The 16343-nt window shown below is 46.8% G+C and overlaps 1 protein-coding gene across 5 annotated transcripts in view; it reads right to left on the bottom strand.

Annotated features, from left to right (window-relative positions):
• Positions 1-454: 454 nt before the first annotated feature.
• Positions 455-16343, bottom strand: part of LOC138758890 (tropomyosin alpha-1 chain) — a 97870-nt gene continuing 81981 nt past the window's right edge. For 3 of the 5 annotated variants that reach the window (XM_069928437.1, XM_069928433.1, XM_069928435.1), the window contains 3 exons: positions 15907-15969; positions 15118-15187; positions 13088-13355 (listed from right to left, as the gene is read on the bottom strand). In XM_069928437.1, coding sequence (XP_069784538.1) covers positions 13273-13355; positions 15118-15187; positions 15907-15969 — 216 coding nt within the window. In that variant the 3' untranslated portion in view covers positions 13088-13272. Of the gene's footprint in view, positions 3138-13087; positions 13356-15117; positions 15188-15906; positions 15970-16343 lie in introns of those variants that run through there. The other 2 variants (XM_069928434.1, XM_069928436.1) reach the window with 1 other exon arrangement.

The raw sequence follows: 16343 nt of genomic DNA, 5'->3' as shown, positions 1-16343 counted from the left end.
CAAAGGAAAAGGTTGAGAACCACTGTGATAAAGGTTTATAAAGTCATGATAGGGTTAACAGTCAAAATCATTCTCTCCCCTCCACCCTCCCACCCCACCCCCCACAACTGGGTAAAAGTGTTTAAGGTAACAAAAAGTTTGAAGGAGATGTGCAGGCAATTTAAAAAAAAATGTTTAGAGTGCTGAGTGCCTGGAATGGGCTGCCAAGGGTAATAGTGGAAACAGATACAAGTCACACTTAGAGCCTTCCAGATAGACACATGAATATGAAGAGATATTGATCAGTGTGAATAGCAGTTTTAGTTTGATTCGGCAGACACGTGTTCCATGCAAAAGGAGCAGATACATATCCTAGAAACCAAGGCTAAGCTCCCCAGCGCTTTGTGAGAGCATCCTTTACATTCATGATACCCATCACCAGGGTTACTACAGTGAATGGACCATTCAAACAAGGTTCCTTCAGCAGTGAGTCACTTTAATTGCTAATTGGTCAACATCACCAGTGCAAATGTTGATCACATCACAATTCCCCAAGGCAACTGTTTGGGATGTGCAGAGATCAAAAGCATACCTTCACTTTTAATCCAGCACCACACCACTTTGTGATGTGAATAGTGTCTTGTTTCTGTGTTCAAAGTCCAGCATGTGTGTGATTTGTATAAAAATATTTTAACAAGTCTTGAGAGGGTATCTCCTGTGCTTTGCGAAAGGGGAAGCAAGGTCTTCATTGTGTTTTTTTTTAAAGGCCATTGTCAGTCAGGAAACTGCTTCAAACAAGAGGGTCCAGAACAAAAACCAGGGCTCGAGAAACAGGTGGCAAGATATTTAGCTACAGAGCAATTCAAAACAAGGACAGTTCTGACATTTGGGGAGTTTCTACTGAGCCGGGAAAAGCGCGGTGACACCTTGAATCTGGCCACACTGTAAACACATCCGGTTGTGGCCGATGTGCGGCGATTCGAGGTGCTCCGGCGTCTTACTTTCGAGGTGGTCAATGCAGGGTGATGCGAGGGACGACCTCGCAGTGGAAACACCGCGGGTGACTCACCGGAAGTCGATTTTTCACCCGTGGTTTTCAATTGCTCATCGGACTTCCTGGTCACCTCGCATCGCCCTGCATCACCGCGTATTCAATCGCTCGGTAGAAACAGTTCGGGTAGTCCAAAAATGCGCGGTGATGCGAGCGACAAAAAATCGCGGTGATTCCAGGTGTCCTTAGTATAAACACAACTAATGTCTGACAGAATTACGCAGACAAACGAACACATTGAGCCACGCCTGTGTGAAGAGATTGGATGGGAAACTCATTCAGCACACTGGGATTTCTGCTGTGCCTGACTGACACTCAAGGCATTGCTTTTGTATGAAAGACACAAAGGGAAGGGGGGTGGGGGAAGAATTATTAACCTGTAAGGAACAGAATTCCTCGAAAGCGACCAAGGGAGAGAGGCAACTTAAAATTTTATAAGAGGCAGAGATAGGGTGGACAACCAGCACATTTTTCCCCAGGGAGGCAATTGCAAATACAAGAGGACATCTGGCTAAGGTGTGCAGAGGAAAGTTTAGGGGAAATGTCGGAGGTAAGCTTCTTTTAAAAAAGATGCACAGAATGGTGGGGGTCTGGAATGCATTGCCAGGTGGGTGCTGGTACAATAGGGACATTGAAAAGACTCAGCTAAGCACATGGATTCAAAAAACAATAGGGTTATGGTAGGGAAAGATGAGATTGTTGTGGAGTATGTTTCCATAGGTCGGCACAACATTGTGAACAAAAAGGGCCTGTACTGTGCTGAAATGTTCTAGTGACACTGGTTATTGAACAATACACAACAATGACACATGGACATCACCACATACATACAACTACATCTGTTTAGTGATTTGAAATTATAGAAAATTGGAAAAAACTGTAACTCAGTCAGTGCTGTGGTGTCACCATCCCTTTGAACAGGAACTTCTTCCAGTATTGATATTTAAGGGATGGAGAGTGATTTATTTAATTTGATACACTAAATCTAAATCAACTGGCCATTTCACCCACTGAGCAAGAGCAATTAAAGTATCGAGGGCAAATTTCTGTCCAGTGGCACACAAAACCACCTCATCTGTAGTGGGTGGAGGTAACATGAGAAGGAGACACAGAAATGCAGACACTGGATCATGAAGCACAAGTTTCTGGAGGAACTCGGTGGGCTTGAGCAGCACCGTGGAAGTAATGGGATGGTTCGGGTCAAGACCCTGCACCCACTGAGTTCATCCTGCAGCTCACTTAATATTCTACACTGGCTTTGGGCTGGAACACAAGTCAGAGGGGAAACCTGACATTCATTTTCTTTGGCGTATTTTGGAGTACCCCATAAAGGAAGAGGCAATGGAATCTTACAAGGAATTGGGGCAAGCTTCTGATGCTCCAGTATTTTGTACCTCCCATTCTCAAGAGTGAAGTACTGCATTTTACAGACTGCACGTCGCAAGTCAAACACCAGCATACTTGGGACTAGAGGCCAGGTGACTGGGGAGGGGGAACCAACCAGAATGAACTTGATCCACAGAGGGATCTGGACATTATGCTGCAGGATATTCAAAACCAGTGAGCTGGGAGAGAGCCTTCACTACATTCAGGATCTAACAAGCAATCTCACCCACTGAAATGAAGAAATAAACGTGTCCAGCAGCTGGCAGCACGATTAACATGGAGGGTCCAGATTCTACCTGACAGAATTGGATGGGGGGTGGGGGGGGAGTGTCTAACAAAACATGGGGCAGGTTGTACCCCAATCCCCCAGCTCCTGCATGACATCCCAGGACAGGGTCTACGCACGTGCTTAATATAACAACAGGAGAGAGACCATGTGCTACTACCGTATAGGAGGGGGAAGAAAGAGCAGAATAATGCAATAAAAATTCTACAGAATACAAAATAAAAACTTTGGTCCACATTTGGTAATAATTGAGCTAAGTTGATGCTTGAGGGAGGGGAGAGGAGACATGGAATGTTGAGTCAAGAGCAGTTGGATGACAACCGATCCTGGGTGCTGTGTTCTTTCTGTCTCTTTACAAGTTGTGCAGTTCCAGTAGAGTTTGGTCCAGGACCTGGCGCATACCTACGTTCTCTTCTTTTGCACAAGTAACTTGTTCTGTTAAAGCAAGAAAGAAAAATGGCAGACAGGTTAGCAAAGGAGGTGGGAAGATGCATTTGAAAATATAGTCATGGCCCAACTCACAGGGGTGACCACCTTTGTGCGGCTGCCACACGGACTTCCACCATCAGCTGCCCAGCTGGTACTTGACTGGGATGGAACAATCAAGTCAGGTCAGTTGGAAATTTAGTCAAAAGTTTGGAACTTTCTCAGATAGAATGCCTGACCTCACACAGGAATTGCTGAATCTATCTGAGCAGTTAAAGCAGCAGACACCATTTGTAGAAATTGAAATTATTTGTAGGGAGTACAGAATCTTCAACTTTATACATAGTACACAAATGTTTTGATGAAACTTAGGCCCAAGCCCTTCACCAGCAATATCAAAAATTAGGCAGATTCCAGAATAAAAAGATGGGGGGGCAGCAGGTAGGAGGGTAGAAGAGAAAGTAGCTGAGAAGGGCAGAGGGTAGCTCTTAGACAGGAGAAAAAAGGGAAAGGGGTGAGGAGCTGATGTTCCCCAGCATCTACGGATTTTCTTGTTCATCTTCAGTACTATGGTCAAAGTGGGTGCTGGCTTTGAATGGTTATTTAGTGAACAAGAATCTTTACACTGTGCTTCAACCATTGCTGGCACTGCCCTTAACTAAGGCAAAGTCCCTGGATGGGGGGGGGGGGGGGGGGAGGTAGGGAGGGTGGGATGGGAGGAGGGAGGGGGGGGAGAAAATAGCACTGTATATATTTGAAAAGGAAAAAGTATGTATCATGGTTAATGTGGTTTATGGTGTGAAAAATAAAAAAATAAATAAAAAACCAAGGCAAAGACCTGGAACAACACTGTCTACTAGGTATGAACAACAATTTCCAAGTGATGCAGATGGGATTCAACCCAGAGGTCGACAGATAACCACTCGGGATACAGAAGTGTGGGGGAGGGGGCGGATGTGGAACATTCCCCATGCAGGAGGGGAGCTTATGCAACTTACCCCAAAAACTATATTATACACGTGCTTTTTTCCCACAGCAGGTGGGAGAGCTTGTGCCAGCAGAGTGCTGTAGAGCCATTGAACCAGGTGAAAGGTGGAGAGAGGAAGGAGGGTTGGAGAACAGGAAGAAAATTCTAGACGACACCAGAGTTCTAGAGCAGAAACCAGTAGAAGCTGAAGAAAGATGAGATTGCTATGACTTCCACTCATCTGATCTGAGATCTCCTTTCAGAGTTTCTTCACAGTCTGTATCTAGTGGCAAAAAGAAGGTACATGAAAGTGGATTTCAACAAGATTTCAGCTTGGAATCCTGAGTCACACAAGCCAAGCTTCCAGCAGCAAAACCTCAGAACTGTTAACCAAATGAAAACTCCACCACTTGCTCATCTTCTTGGACCAGAGGCTGGGGTTAATGAGCTGGAACTCAATATTCTGTCACCTAGGTTTAGATCAATACCAGGTGGTACGGAGCTTGCACAAAAATTCTGGAGAAACTCAGCAGTCGCACAACATACTTATAGCAAAGATTTTGGGCCTGAGCCCTTCAACAAAATATGAGCAAAAAGCAGAAGGGACCTGAATAAAATTATGAGGGGAGGAGGGGAGCACAGGGTCAGAGGCAAGAGGTCATGGGTGGATACAGGAGGACACAAAGAAAAAGGCTGAGAAGTATTAAGGGAGAGGATAGCTCTCTGAAAGGATAGGGAAGGGGCTGGAGGTAATGAAATAGGGGCGGGGAAGAGAAGACCAGGGAGTGGCCTGATGTTAATGCCATCTGGTTGGAGTGCACCAATCTGGTTGGAGTCCTCCAATTTACAAGTGGCCTTGGTTTGGCACAGGAGTGGGGTGCAGAATTGAAATGAGCGATGCCCACCATTACTGAGGACAGAGTGAGGGTGCTCAGCGATCTCTCAGTCTGCGTTCAGTCTCTCCGATGTACAGAAAGCCACGGCAGGAACTCTGGATGCAGTAGATTTACAAGTGATTCAGTTTCTACTGAGATCAGGACGACAGACAAATTTTGAGATACTGCCTCAAGAAGGCAGGCAACATCATAAAATACCCCCTCCAGCCTGATCACAATTTCTTCTCAGCTAGAAGCCTAAAAGCTCCAGGTTCAAGAATGGTTCATTCCAACAACTATTGTTGCACCAATTAGGTTCTGCTCCAAAACCACAAAAGGACTATTTGCATCACTGCAAGTCACGAGGATTACTGTGAATATTTATATACATCTCATGTATTTATTGTCTCTTAATTAGATTGGTTTACTATTATAGGTTGTTGTTTTTTTAAAACAAGTACCTAATTGGCTACAGCCAATAAGAATTTCAGTGCATCTGTAGATTGTATAATGTGTGTGACAATAAACTCAACACTATCAAATGTGTTCAAATTTGCAGCAACAAACAAAATCTGCTGGAGGAAGCCTTACAGAGGGTGCAGAGGAGATTTGCTGGATGCTGACTGGACTAGCGAATGTGTCTTATGAGGAAAGGTTCAGCAAGCTGGGGCTTTCCTCTTTGGTGTGAGAGGTTGAGAGACAACTTCATAGAGGTATACAAGATATTGAAGAGCGTAGAGAAGGTGGACAATATGTGTGAAAAAGAAAAAGTGTATATCATGGCTAACGTGATTTATGGTGTGAAAAATAAAAAATAAAAAAAATTTAAAAAAAAGTGCTGGTATAGTTAGGGTCAATGGTCATAATGGGCCCAAAGGCCTGTTTATCTGCTATATATTTAAGAAAAGGTTGGGTCGATTTTTAGGGGAATTAAAGGATATGGGGAAAAGACAGGTAGGTGGAGATGAGCCCATCATCAGATCGAGATTGGTTCAATTTGTTAAGATTATTTCTGCAATTAACTTCTATGCTAACATGTATCACATAACTGTCATATTGTAATTACCGTCCCCCAGCATTGATGGTGTTTTTTCAGCTGTATTCATGTGAGCTTATTGAATGGTGGTGCAGGATCGATGGGGCAGGTGGCTGACTCCTGCTCCTTGTGTCTTTATATGTCTGTCTGTTAACTACAATTGCCCACTTTACATGCAACTTCACCTGGCCGCAAGAAGTCAGGTCACAGGTGGAAGTGGTGAGTGAGTAGACAGGAAGTAAATGGTTTACTTTGTTGTAGGGTTTGGTCCCGGCATTTGGGATGAAAAGTAGGCGCCCAGGGTGTGGGAGTTACAAATTGTCGCACTCCAAACAGTTCCAGATTTTGCTGCTCTGTGGGTTACTGGCAACAGGTGAGTAGAGAAAGCGGTTTTACCACCAACACCTTTCGCATCTTGGAATTCCCCAATGTTCCAATCCAACCTGCTCCATGACCACTTTTTGAAGTCATATTTCAGAACCATTTTTACACAATGTTTCACAAATGGCTTTTTAAATGTTATTCATCATAAAAATATATTTTTTGAAAAGGAAAAAAAAAAAGAGAAGGTGGACAGCAGGCACTTTTTTCCTTGGGGCGACAAGAGCACATGTCAGAGGACATCTGTTTAAGGAGGAAAGTTTAGGGGAACTGTCAGGGACAAGTTCTTTTTGCACAGTGGCAGGTGCCTGGAATGCATTGCTTGGGGTGGTGGAGAAGGCTGGTACAATAAGCACATTTAAAAAAAATTGTGGTGCTACCAAAGCTGTTGTAAGAGCAACACTACCACTGATGCAGATTTGGGAGAGTGGGGAGCAGAGAACCTGCTTTGCGGGGTCCTACTGCACAGTTCTGAGGCTCTGTACAGGCATTAAACAGCCTATTAAAGGGTTTTATTAAATCAACCTGCAACTACAGAGGTCTTTGCCCAAGATGAAAGCACCAGCTCTGGAGAGTGTACCACGAAGGGTTGCAGACTCCAGAAGACCGGTGGATCAACCAGAAACCGAGAGAATAACCTTTGTTGAGAAGCTGAAGCAAGGTAGATGACCCTACAGGGAGGTAACCATGGCAACGGACCAGCGAGGGGTGCAGCAGCCCATGGAACCACACAGGCTGCAGGTGACTTGTGGTTGAAGGACTAACACAAGCTGCTGGGGATGGGCTCAGGAAACAGGTATTGTAACCAGGATTAAAGAGGGTGCTGAGGGCAACAAGAGCTACCAAAGGGCCTTGTGTGCTGAAAACGTCCTGATTGTATCAGAGATTTGGATCTGGAGCTCAGGTTGCCAATGGTTTGAATGCAGCTGCAGAGATCACGAGAATCCTCGGACATTCAGTGTGTCTGGAAGGACTTTCTTTTGCTTCTGTGAGGGAGGGAAGGGTCAGACTGTTGAGGAGTAGGTTTACACAGGTCGGCACAAAACTGTGGGCAGAAGGGTCTGTACTGTGCTGTAATGCTCTAGTTAGCACAGGTCGAGCAGCATCAGTGGAGAAAGGAATGGTCAAAGATTCTAGCCAGAGCTCTTCATGAAGGAAGAGAGTCTTGATGAAGGGCTATGGCTTGAATCACCAACCAGTCTTTACCCCACTCACATTCCTCTACCTTATCAATAAAGGGTGGGGGCAAGGGGAAGGGCATGAGCCGGCAGGTGGATACAGGTGGGAGGGGGAAGAAAGGGGGAAATAAGTAGATGATTGGAGGAAAAGGCAGAAGGCCTCTGATGCGACATTAGATTGTGGAAAGGAGTTTGGGAGCTGGAGGAAGGAAGGTGAGGATGATGGCCAGGTTGAGAGGGCAGGGAGGGGAAAGAGAAGGAAGGGGGCCAGAAGGATTGGAGAAAGGAAGAGCAGTGGGATTCTTGACATCATGTGGGAGACTTCCAAGATAGAACACAAGGTATTGTTCTTGTCATTTCTGTATGGACTCGGTCTGGCAATACTCGAGGCCATGGAGCAAAGAATGAGGAGAGATTTGATAAAGGTTTACAAGATTTTGAATGGATGTGAATAGGCTTTTTCCACTTAGATTGGAGGAGATAAATACGAGGTCATAGATTTAAGCTGAAAGAGGAAAGGTTTAGGGGGAACATTAGGGGAAAGTCCTTCAGTCAGAGAATGGTGGGTGTGGAATGGGCTGCCATCTGACACGGTGAATGAGGGCTCATTCTCAAGTTTTAAGAATAAATTGGATAGATACATGAATGGGAGAGGTCTGGAGGGTTATGGAATGGGAATAGGTCAATGGGACTAGCAAAATAATGGTCAGTACAGTCTAGAAGGGCCAAATGGCCTGTTTTCTGTGCTGTGGCGCAGTATGGGAATGGAAAGTGGAGTTGGGGATAGACCAGGATGCAATGGGTGAATTAAGATCAAAGGGTCGCTACATTGAGTGACTTCACTCCATCCACTGCAACAGCCAGGATCTCTCAGTGGATAGAATGAAGGCATTCAATGTAGCGACCCCTTGATCTTAATTCACCCATCGCACCCTGGTCTATCCCTAAACCTCACTTTCCACAGGCTCTGACAACTCACTGTTGGGCAGATCTAGGGCTGGTAACTTGCTACTTGAAGGTGGCACAGCTAGTCTACTTAGCTTCCACAGATGCCATCATAACAAATGCCAAAAATTCACCACTCACCTGCATCCCAAAATACTTCAGTTTGCAGTTTAGTTGGTCACTAAGTTGCTCCAAGTGTAAAGTTGATGAAAATGTGGGATTAGCGTAGGATCAGTGTCAACAAGTGGTTGTTGGTCAACATGGACTAAATGGGCTGAAGGGCCCATTTCTGAGCCGTATTGGTATCTGAGCAGTGTCAATGGTCCTAGCTACAGATCAACACCATGCGGTTTCACAGACTGGCAGCTTCAGTTGGTTCTTGCTCCAGTTGGTTCTTGCTCCAGTTCACTCACTCATTTCACCATTTTCCAAGTAACTGAAGGCCATCCACCAACTCCTGCTGTCACAGGCCCAGCCTATTCCTGGTCTCCACCACTCCCCCCCAGCCTCAAATTACTTCTGAGCCCCAGCGCCCACCCTCCTCTCCCCTTAGTTCATCCATTAACCAAGTGCCAACACCTCTCTTTCAACCCTCACACAGGGAAGAATCACTAGACCAGGTTTACCCGTCTGCACGGGATTCACAGGACCAGACAACAGATTGGGAGAGGAAAGCTGGTGTGAGCACCTTGGTTTCCCGTTACCCCCCCCACCCCCCCCAAATCACAGCGTCCATACCTCCACCCTGCAGACAACCCTGCCTGCAGCTGGCACAGAGGATCCCATGAGAACTGGACCCGCCCTCACCCAGTCACCCTCTACCAATGGTTGACAAGATCATTGGCGCCACTGCTTGATGCAGCATTTTCGGCATGCCAAAGATGGAAAGATCAGTGTAGTGGTTAGCTTAGTGGTTGACAGAAATCTACCACAGTGCCAGCGACCTTGGTTCGAATCCTGCACTGACTGTAAGGAGTTTGTACGTTTTCCCATGACCTGCATGGGTTTCCTCCAGGTGCTCGATTTCCTCTTGCTTTCCAAAGACAGAGTTGGCAGGTTAATATACAAAAGTGCTGGTGAAACTCAGCAGGTCGTTCAGCATCCACAGGAGGCAAAAATTTATAACCAAGCCCTTCGTCAAGGTACGAGCAGAAAATAGGCAGGCATCTAAGTAAATAGGGGGAAGAGGGAAGAAGGGGCAGGGGTTGGGGCACAGCCAAAAGCCCATCAGAGAACATGTGTAGGAGGGCAGGAGAGAAAAATGAGAATTGATCAGGAAGTTGGGGGTTACTCTGTCAAGGCAGAACTGGAGGAAAGGAGAAAGCGCGAGAGCACGCAAAAGAAAAGGGGTTGAAGGTTCCGATGGAAACGGGAGAAGTCAATGTTAATGCCAGCTGTATGAAGTGTGCCCAGATGGAATAGGAGATGAATAAGAGCTGTTGGCCAGGCTCTAAACGATGCTTATATATCTTTGCCTCCTGTGGACGCTGCAGGACCTGCTGAGTTTCTCCAGCACTTGTGTATTAACTAGAATCACTCTTGGGTTCAGTAGGTTTTCTGATCACGTGGGTGTATTTGGGTAGCGTGGACTTGTGGGCTGGAAGGGCCCCATTACTGTGCTGTATTTCCACAGTAAGTTAAAAACTAAATGACCATCAACATCCTTGGTGTGGGAGCCCCAGTTCCAGGTGAGGGGCCAAGGCAGTGTCAGTGCCGGGGTGGGTCATTCGCAGTCATTCTCCACCTCCCACCCCAATGAGGTATTATGACCTCCCACCCATGCAAGGGTGGGCAGAAATCCAGTTTTAGGTCAGCCAGCCCCCTAGAAAGGGGGCATTTACCATGTTAAATGCACTCCTGGGTGCGTAGGCCATGCGTGGCCATATTTCTCTTGCGCCCATATGGTAGTTCTGGTTGGCACATGCGCAGTGGATTGGAGTACCAGGGCCACTACTATCACTTCCGTCGGCGGGGGGGGGGGGGGGGTGGTTGAAGAGACACTAGTGGCCCTGGTACTCCAATGCATTGTACATATGTCAGCTAGCACTAATGGATGTAGTGCAAGAAACATGGCCGCACATGGCCTACTGACCCGGGACGCTGCAAATTGTGCCCCCCACTGCCCCACCCCCCGGTTACCCAAATGCCCCTGCTAAAACTTGTTCTGGTGCTGACCCTGGGTCACGGCCTCTAAATGGCTTGGAGAAGGTGTAACTAGTGTAGGGCTGGAAACCATTGCCTTGCCTTGATCATCATGGCATAGGTTAACTGTGCCCCCACACAGGAATGGGCTACACTGGCATTCATCACCAATTTCCAACTGCCCACAAGGCTGCGGGTGGGGAGGGAGTAGCTCAGATTTGGGTAGGACAAAATTTCCTGACATCCATGTCTAGTGAACAGCCCCGGGCATGCTGGTGAAAGCACCACCAGGAAATTAGTTGGGGTGGGAATTTCAAGAACTGGACCCAGCGACGAAGGGAAGGGGGAATCCCACAGATGGCTGGTGTTCCTCCACTGCCCCTGGACCATTTGTTAAATTGCTGGCTCATGACATGCTGTTGCCAGACAGTGCCACCTGCAGTGGACAGGGTGCCAAATGGAGCAGGCCACCATCTGCACTCATCCAGACAAGTGGAGACAGTTGCAGCTCACACCTGGCAGGTGCTTTGGGTGGTGGAAAGGCTCTGGGTATTCGGAACGGAGGCAACATGATCCCCAGCTCTGCCCTATTCTTGGCCATGATATTTACAGAGCTGCATAATGTTCAGGGCCTTGGCAAGGGGACATGCCAGTGAATTTCAAGACTTGCTGGTGATGAATTATTGTCAGGATTCTACAGCAGGGAAACAGGCCCTTCAGCGCATTTTGCCCATGCCCATCACCTATTCCCATTTGCTACATTCAGCCCATATCCCTCTAAACCTCTGATTTTGTACCAGAAGTGTACCACTCACACCAGCTTTGCTCTCTTCCAACTCACACCAGTATGCTGATACTGGTTCAGCCCAATCTCTGCCACCATATCTCTCCTCCACCCCTCCCCCCCACCACTCAGCTTAAAACAGCCCCTGCTCGTGCCTGGGCTGCTATCGAAACAAGCTTCTTCACACATCCACAACCTTGTTGGGCAGGAGGCAGGCAAAGCCCAGACTGCCAGCCAGTTTACTCCTTCCTCAGTGATCTCAAGGGAAGTCTATCAGTAGTCCCAGCTCAGGAAAAGGACAGGCCATTTGCTCTCTACCTAAAATACCCACCACTGAGCTCCAGCTGGGTAGATCCTTTGCAGTTAATATTTTAGAGACACCATGGTAACAGGCCAACAAGCCCACACCACCCAAGTGCACCCATGCGACCAATGAACTTACCAGCACTGTACATCTTTGAAGGGTGAGAGCCAACCTACTAGACATGGGGAAAATGTACAAGCTCCTTCAATGAGTGATTCAAACTCTGGTTGTTGGCGCAGTGGTAATGTTCCACTAACTGTGACCCCCACCACCATCTTCAGCCCAGAGCTTGTGTTTTACACTGCACTGTGACCTTCCTGGTGGCCAGTCAACATGAAGGCACAAGCTTCTGCCGACACTGGCCGAACCAGTGGCGAGAGGCTGCAGCAACAGGCAGAAAGTTGCTCCGAACACTGGAGAACCCTCCTGCAGTGGAGCCTACGCAGGTTTCCACATGACAGACAGGTGTGGGATGTAGGAGGGCACAACCCAACCCGCAAACCCATCGAGGGGGGGGTATCCATGTCTGGGGATTAGATGCTCCCCACCAGCACCACAGGCAACAGGGTGCAGAGTTGAAGGCAAGGGTGAAGGCCGGGGACGGGGGTAATGAGGCTGGACCAAGGCTGAACTCGGGAGAGTGGGTGGGGCCTGACAGGCTGGACGAGGCGTCAAAGGGGATGAAAGATGCAAGGATTCCAGAAATTACTTTTAAGATCAAATAGCTCTTCTTTACATCTTGAAGATCACTTTTTTCAAAAAGACATACCGGACAGCAACAGGCCCTTTCAACCCACGTGCCTGTGTTGCCCAATTACATGGTGGGAGGAAACCAGAGTATCCGGATGAAACCCACAGAGACACAGGGAGAACGTATGAACTCCTCAAGGGCACCGGCAGATTTGAACCCTGGTTGCTGGCAATGTAACGGCATTGCACTATCCACTACGCTAACTGAGCTGCCCTCAACCAACATGACGTGGCCTGGCATCTGAGCCAAGCCTATTCCTCTACGCCTTCATTGCAGCCTTCCTCAAGACTGTCCTCAGTGGCCGTCAAGAGTTGGTGGGGACTAGAAAACAACAGATAGCCAGATCTTTGCTTTAACCATTGGCAGAGAAATTGTATTCGCATGCCACAGGTGTGGTGAGGTTTGCACAAACTCCGAACAAAGGAGTTTGACTGCTATGCTACAGGGTGATGGAAAAACTTTCTTGGTTCTCAGCAGACATTTCTAAGGATTCAGCAGTAAAATTTAAAAAAAACCACTTGCACCTTCCTCAGATTCCAACATTAAATAGTTTGGAAAACACATTCCAGAGAGAAGTAAAAAAAAATAGACAGGAAGAGAGAAGAGTTTCAGCTTTATTCAAACAAGGAAGATGAAAAATGAGGAGGGGGAGGGGAAGATAAGAAGCAAGGATGCCAAATAATTACAGATGCAGAGGAACCCACCAGAAAAAGTTTGGATGTTTAGCAGAGCATCGAGCCAGTGTTAGTGAGGGAGGGGGATAAGGATGATGAAGGACCCATCACAAGGAGGTCATGTCATTGAGGGCATGGTCTAACTCCTCGCTGATCGCCTTGTACTTCAGCTTCTGAGCATACAGTTCATCTGCATGTTGAAGGGTGGCCAGGTTTCAGGATTGGTGGTGACAGCAGAGAGAAAATGTGATGGGATGAGTGATATGTTCAGTGGAAAATGAATAAAAATGTGGTGACGTGAAAAGTGAAAGAAACAACATAAAAAAGCAAATTACTGGAGAAGAATTAAACAAAGCTATGTCAACATTTTTCAAGAAGCAGAAAAACTTTTGGTACCAATTTTAGAAAAAAGCTGCTCTATATATTATATATATATATAATTTTTAAAAAAATCAAACTCAGATACAATGCAGGAACACAGTCTATCTTGGTCCTAGTAAAGCTGTTGTTTGCAAGATCTGGGCTCAAACTAAATGAAGCTTACCCAAAGGCGACTACAGGTACACAATTCCTTATCCGGATCCCTTGGGGGACAGCATAACTGAATTTCGGATTTTTCCAGATTTCAGAACAAAAGCCAGCTGCTCCAGATTTAAGCCCACCCAAATTGTGCTGCCATATCCACCCCCTTCCAGTCGCGCTGGCGTCTCTCTCCCCCTCGCCCACCCAAGTCGCGCAGGCGTCTCTCTCGCTCCCCCAGCCGAGTCGCACAGGCGTCTCTCTCTCCCACCGCCCACCCAAGTCATGCTGCCATATCTCTCCCCCTCGCCCATCCAAGTCGCGCTGCCGTCTCTCTCCCTCGCCCACCCGAGTTGCACTGCCATCTCCTCCCACCCAGCCTAGTCATGCTGCTGTCTCAGTCTCTCTCTTCCTCTGCTGTACCAGGACCAGGAAAAAATGCTATTTTTTGGAGCTTTCCAGATTTTAGATGTCCGGATAAAGGATTGTGTACCTGTAATTCTATTTGTGGCTCTTGCCACGTGTATTGTATTTTGAGATACTGCATGGTAACAGGCCCTTCTTCGCCATGAGCCCACACTGCCCATTTACACCCATGTGACCAATTAATACAACCCCGCCCCCCCAGCCCATGTCTTGGAAGTGTGGGAGGAAACCTATAAAGACATGGGGAGAATGTACAAACCCCTTAGAGGGCAGCACAGTTGGCATAGCAGTTAGCGCAACACCATTACAGCACCAGTGATCAGGACTGGACTAGGGTTTGAATCCCACGCTGTCTGTAAGGAGTTTGTACGTTCTCTCCATGACTGCGTGGATTTTCTGACTGCTCCGGATTCCTCCCACCATTCAAAAACATACCGGGGGTGTATTTAATTGGGTGTAAATTGAGTGACACAGACTCATGGGCTGAAATGGCCTGTTACCATGCTGTATGTCCAATTTTTTTTTTTTAAAAAGCACCTAATTAGAACTACTCTAATTTAATCCCAGAAACATTGTGTTTCCAGACAGCCCTCACTCATGCTTCCTGACCATTGGGAATCATTCTCACTGATCATCTGTACACCATCCTGGTCACTGGAGATGGTACAAGCTCCATTTGTGGGGCTTGGAGGCCATCTTCTGCTCATCTCGGTCAAGTCCACAAGCACCAGATTATGGATCGCTACTGTGAAAGGATTTGCAGGGTCGAGCAATGAGGATAAAGGGATCACTAACTATCAGAGTGTGACACAAGACTGCTCTCAGGGCTCAAGAGAACCAGAAAAATGAAGGAAGGTTTCTTCTCGTAACCTCTGCTCCCTGAACTCAGAATACCAATAGAAAGGAGTCTGTCCAAAGCACATGAGAGTGAGAGAGAGTGAGAAAAGCAGAGTGTCAAGGAGGGAAAGGTGACGAAGAAAGGGAGATAAAAACCAGAAACCTCTTACCTTCCAGGTCATCGATAGTCTTTTCCAGTTTGGCAACAGACCTTTCAGCAAACTCAGCCCGAGTTTCTGCCTGGAAGCCACAACCAATGTTAACATTTTATTCACAGGATTAGTCCAGTGGAGTTACTGACAAGCTCTTGGAACAGGAGAAGGCTTTGTCAATGGTCAATGAAGAGAACTATTCAATCCGAGTTGGCTCAAACACAGCTACTGGAAATACAACTGAAACTTCTCCACTGTCAATGTCTTTATTAACCATAGATTTAAAAATAAAACACTCAGGATTCTCAACCCCCTCAGCGGGATGTTATCTCTTGCAACACATTGCATTGGCAAATGTGGTCAAAGTCACTGTCACATAAGCATGAGAGGCTGATTCTAATCAAACTGCAAAATGTCCACATTTTTATCCTTCAGCATTTAAAAAAAAAGTTTTGTCAAATATTAAGCAACTAATCTTTGCCCGCAGCTCCACTTGCACGACCCTGAGGATATTAAGCAGGAGCCAAGGAGCGGGAAGTGAAAGAATGTGAAGGATAAATATTGCGATAGATAAGAATAACATTCATAAAATGGGGCCACCCTTGTTGTAACAGTGAGGCTAACCGAGACTGTAACTGACTGACTAGCTGGAAGTGAGGAACTATTGGTTGGTCTGAAGAGCTGCAGAAATAAAGTTCACCCAGCCCAGGGTTGACTGTGGGTGGCTAGTCTTTCCTTGAAATCCAAAACATGTGTTCGGTTATAATCAAATTCACAACATCAGCAGGATTTTAAGCAAGGACCCACCTCCTTGAGTTTGTCACTCAGAAGCTTGATCTCATCCTCATACTTGTCCTCTTTCTCAGAGTACTGTGAACAGAAGGAGAGGTTAATGAAAGCCCAGCTTCCAGCGCCATCAATCCCATTATTGTCAGCCACCAAGAATGAGAGTCATTGTCTTTGGTTAGTATGAGGAAGGAGGGTCATTTAATCTCTCAAACAGGGACTACTGCTTCAATAGATACTGCACACCCTTAAAACACCCTCCCCCAAAATCTGCAAACCCTCCCCGACTTAGTCTTGGGACTTCCACCTTTTGAGGCTTCAGGATGTCCCTTGAGCCAGGTTAAAGTCACACTGCCCACTCATTGGGGCATTTGTCTTTCCCACCCACCTAGTCCTACATCAGAGACTCTTTCCTGAGGTTTCAGCTCAGTGATTTACTAGAGAGCCACTAAACCATG

This window comes from Narcine bancroftii, chromosome 3, assembly GCF_036971445.1.
Source record: "Narcine bancroftii isolate sNarBan1 chromosome 3, sNarBan1.hap1, whole genome shotgun sequence".
Classification (NCBI taxonomy): domain Eukaryota; kingdom Metazoa; phylum Chordata; class Chondrichthyes; order Torpediniformes; family Narcinidae; genus Narcine; species Narcine bancroftii.
The sequence above is the reverse complement of the archived record's forward strand: the minus strand, read 5'-3'. Positions and strand labels throughout refer to the sequence as shown.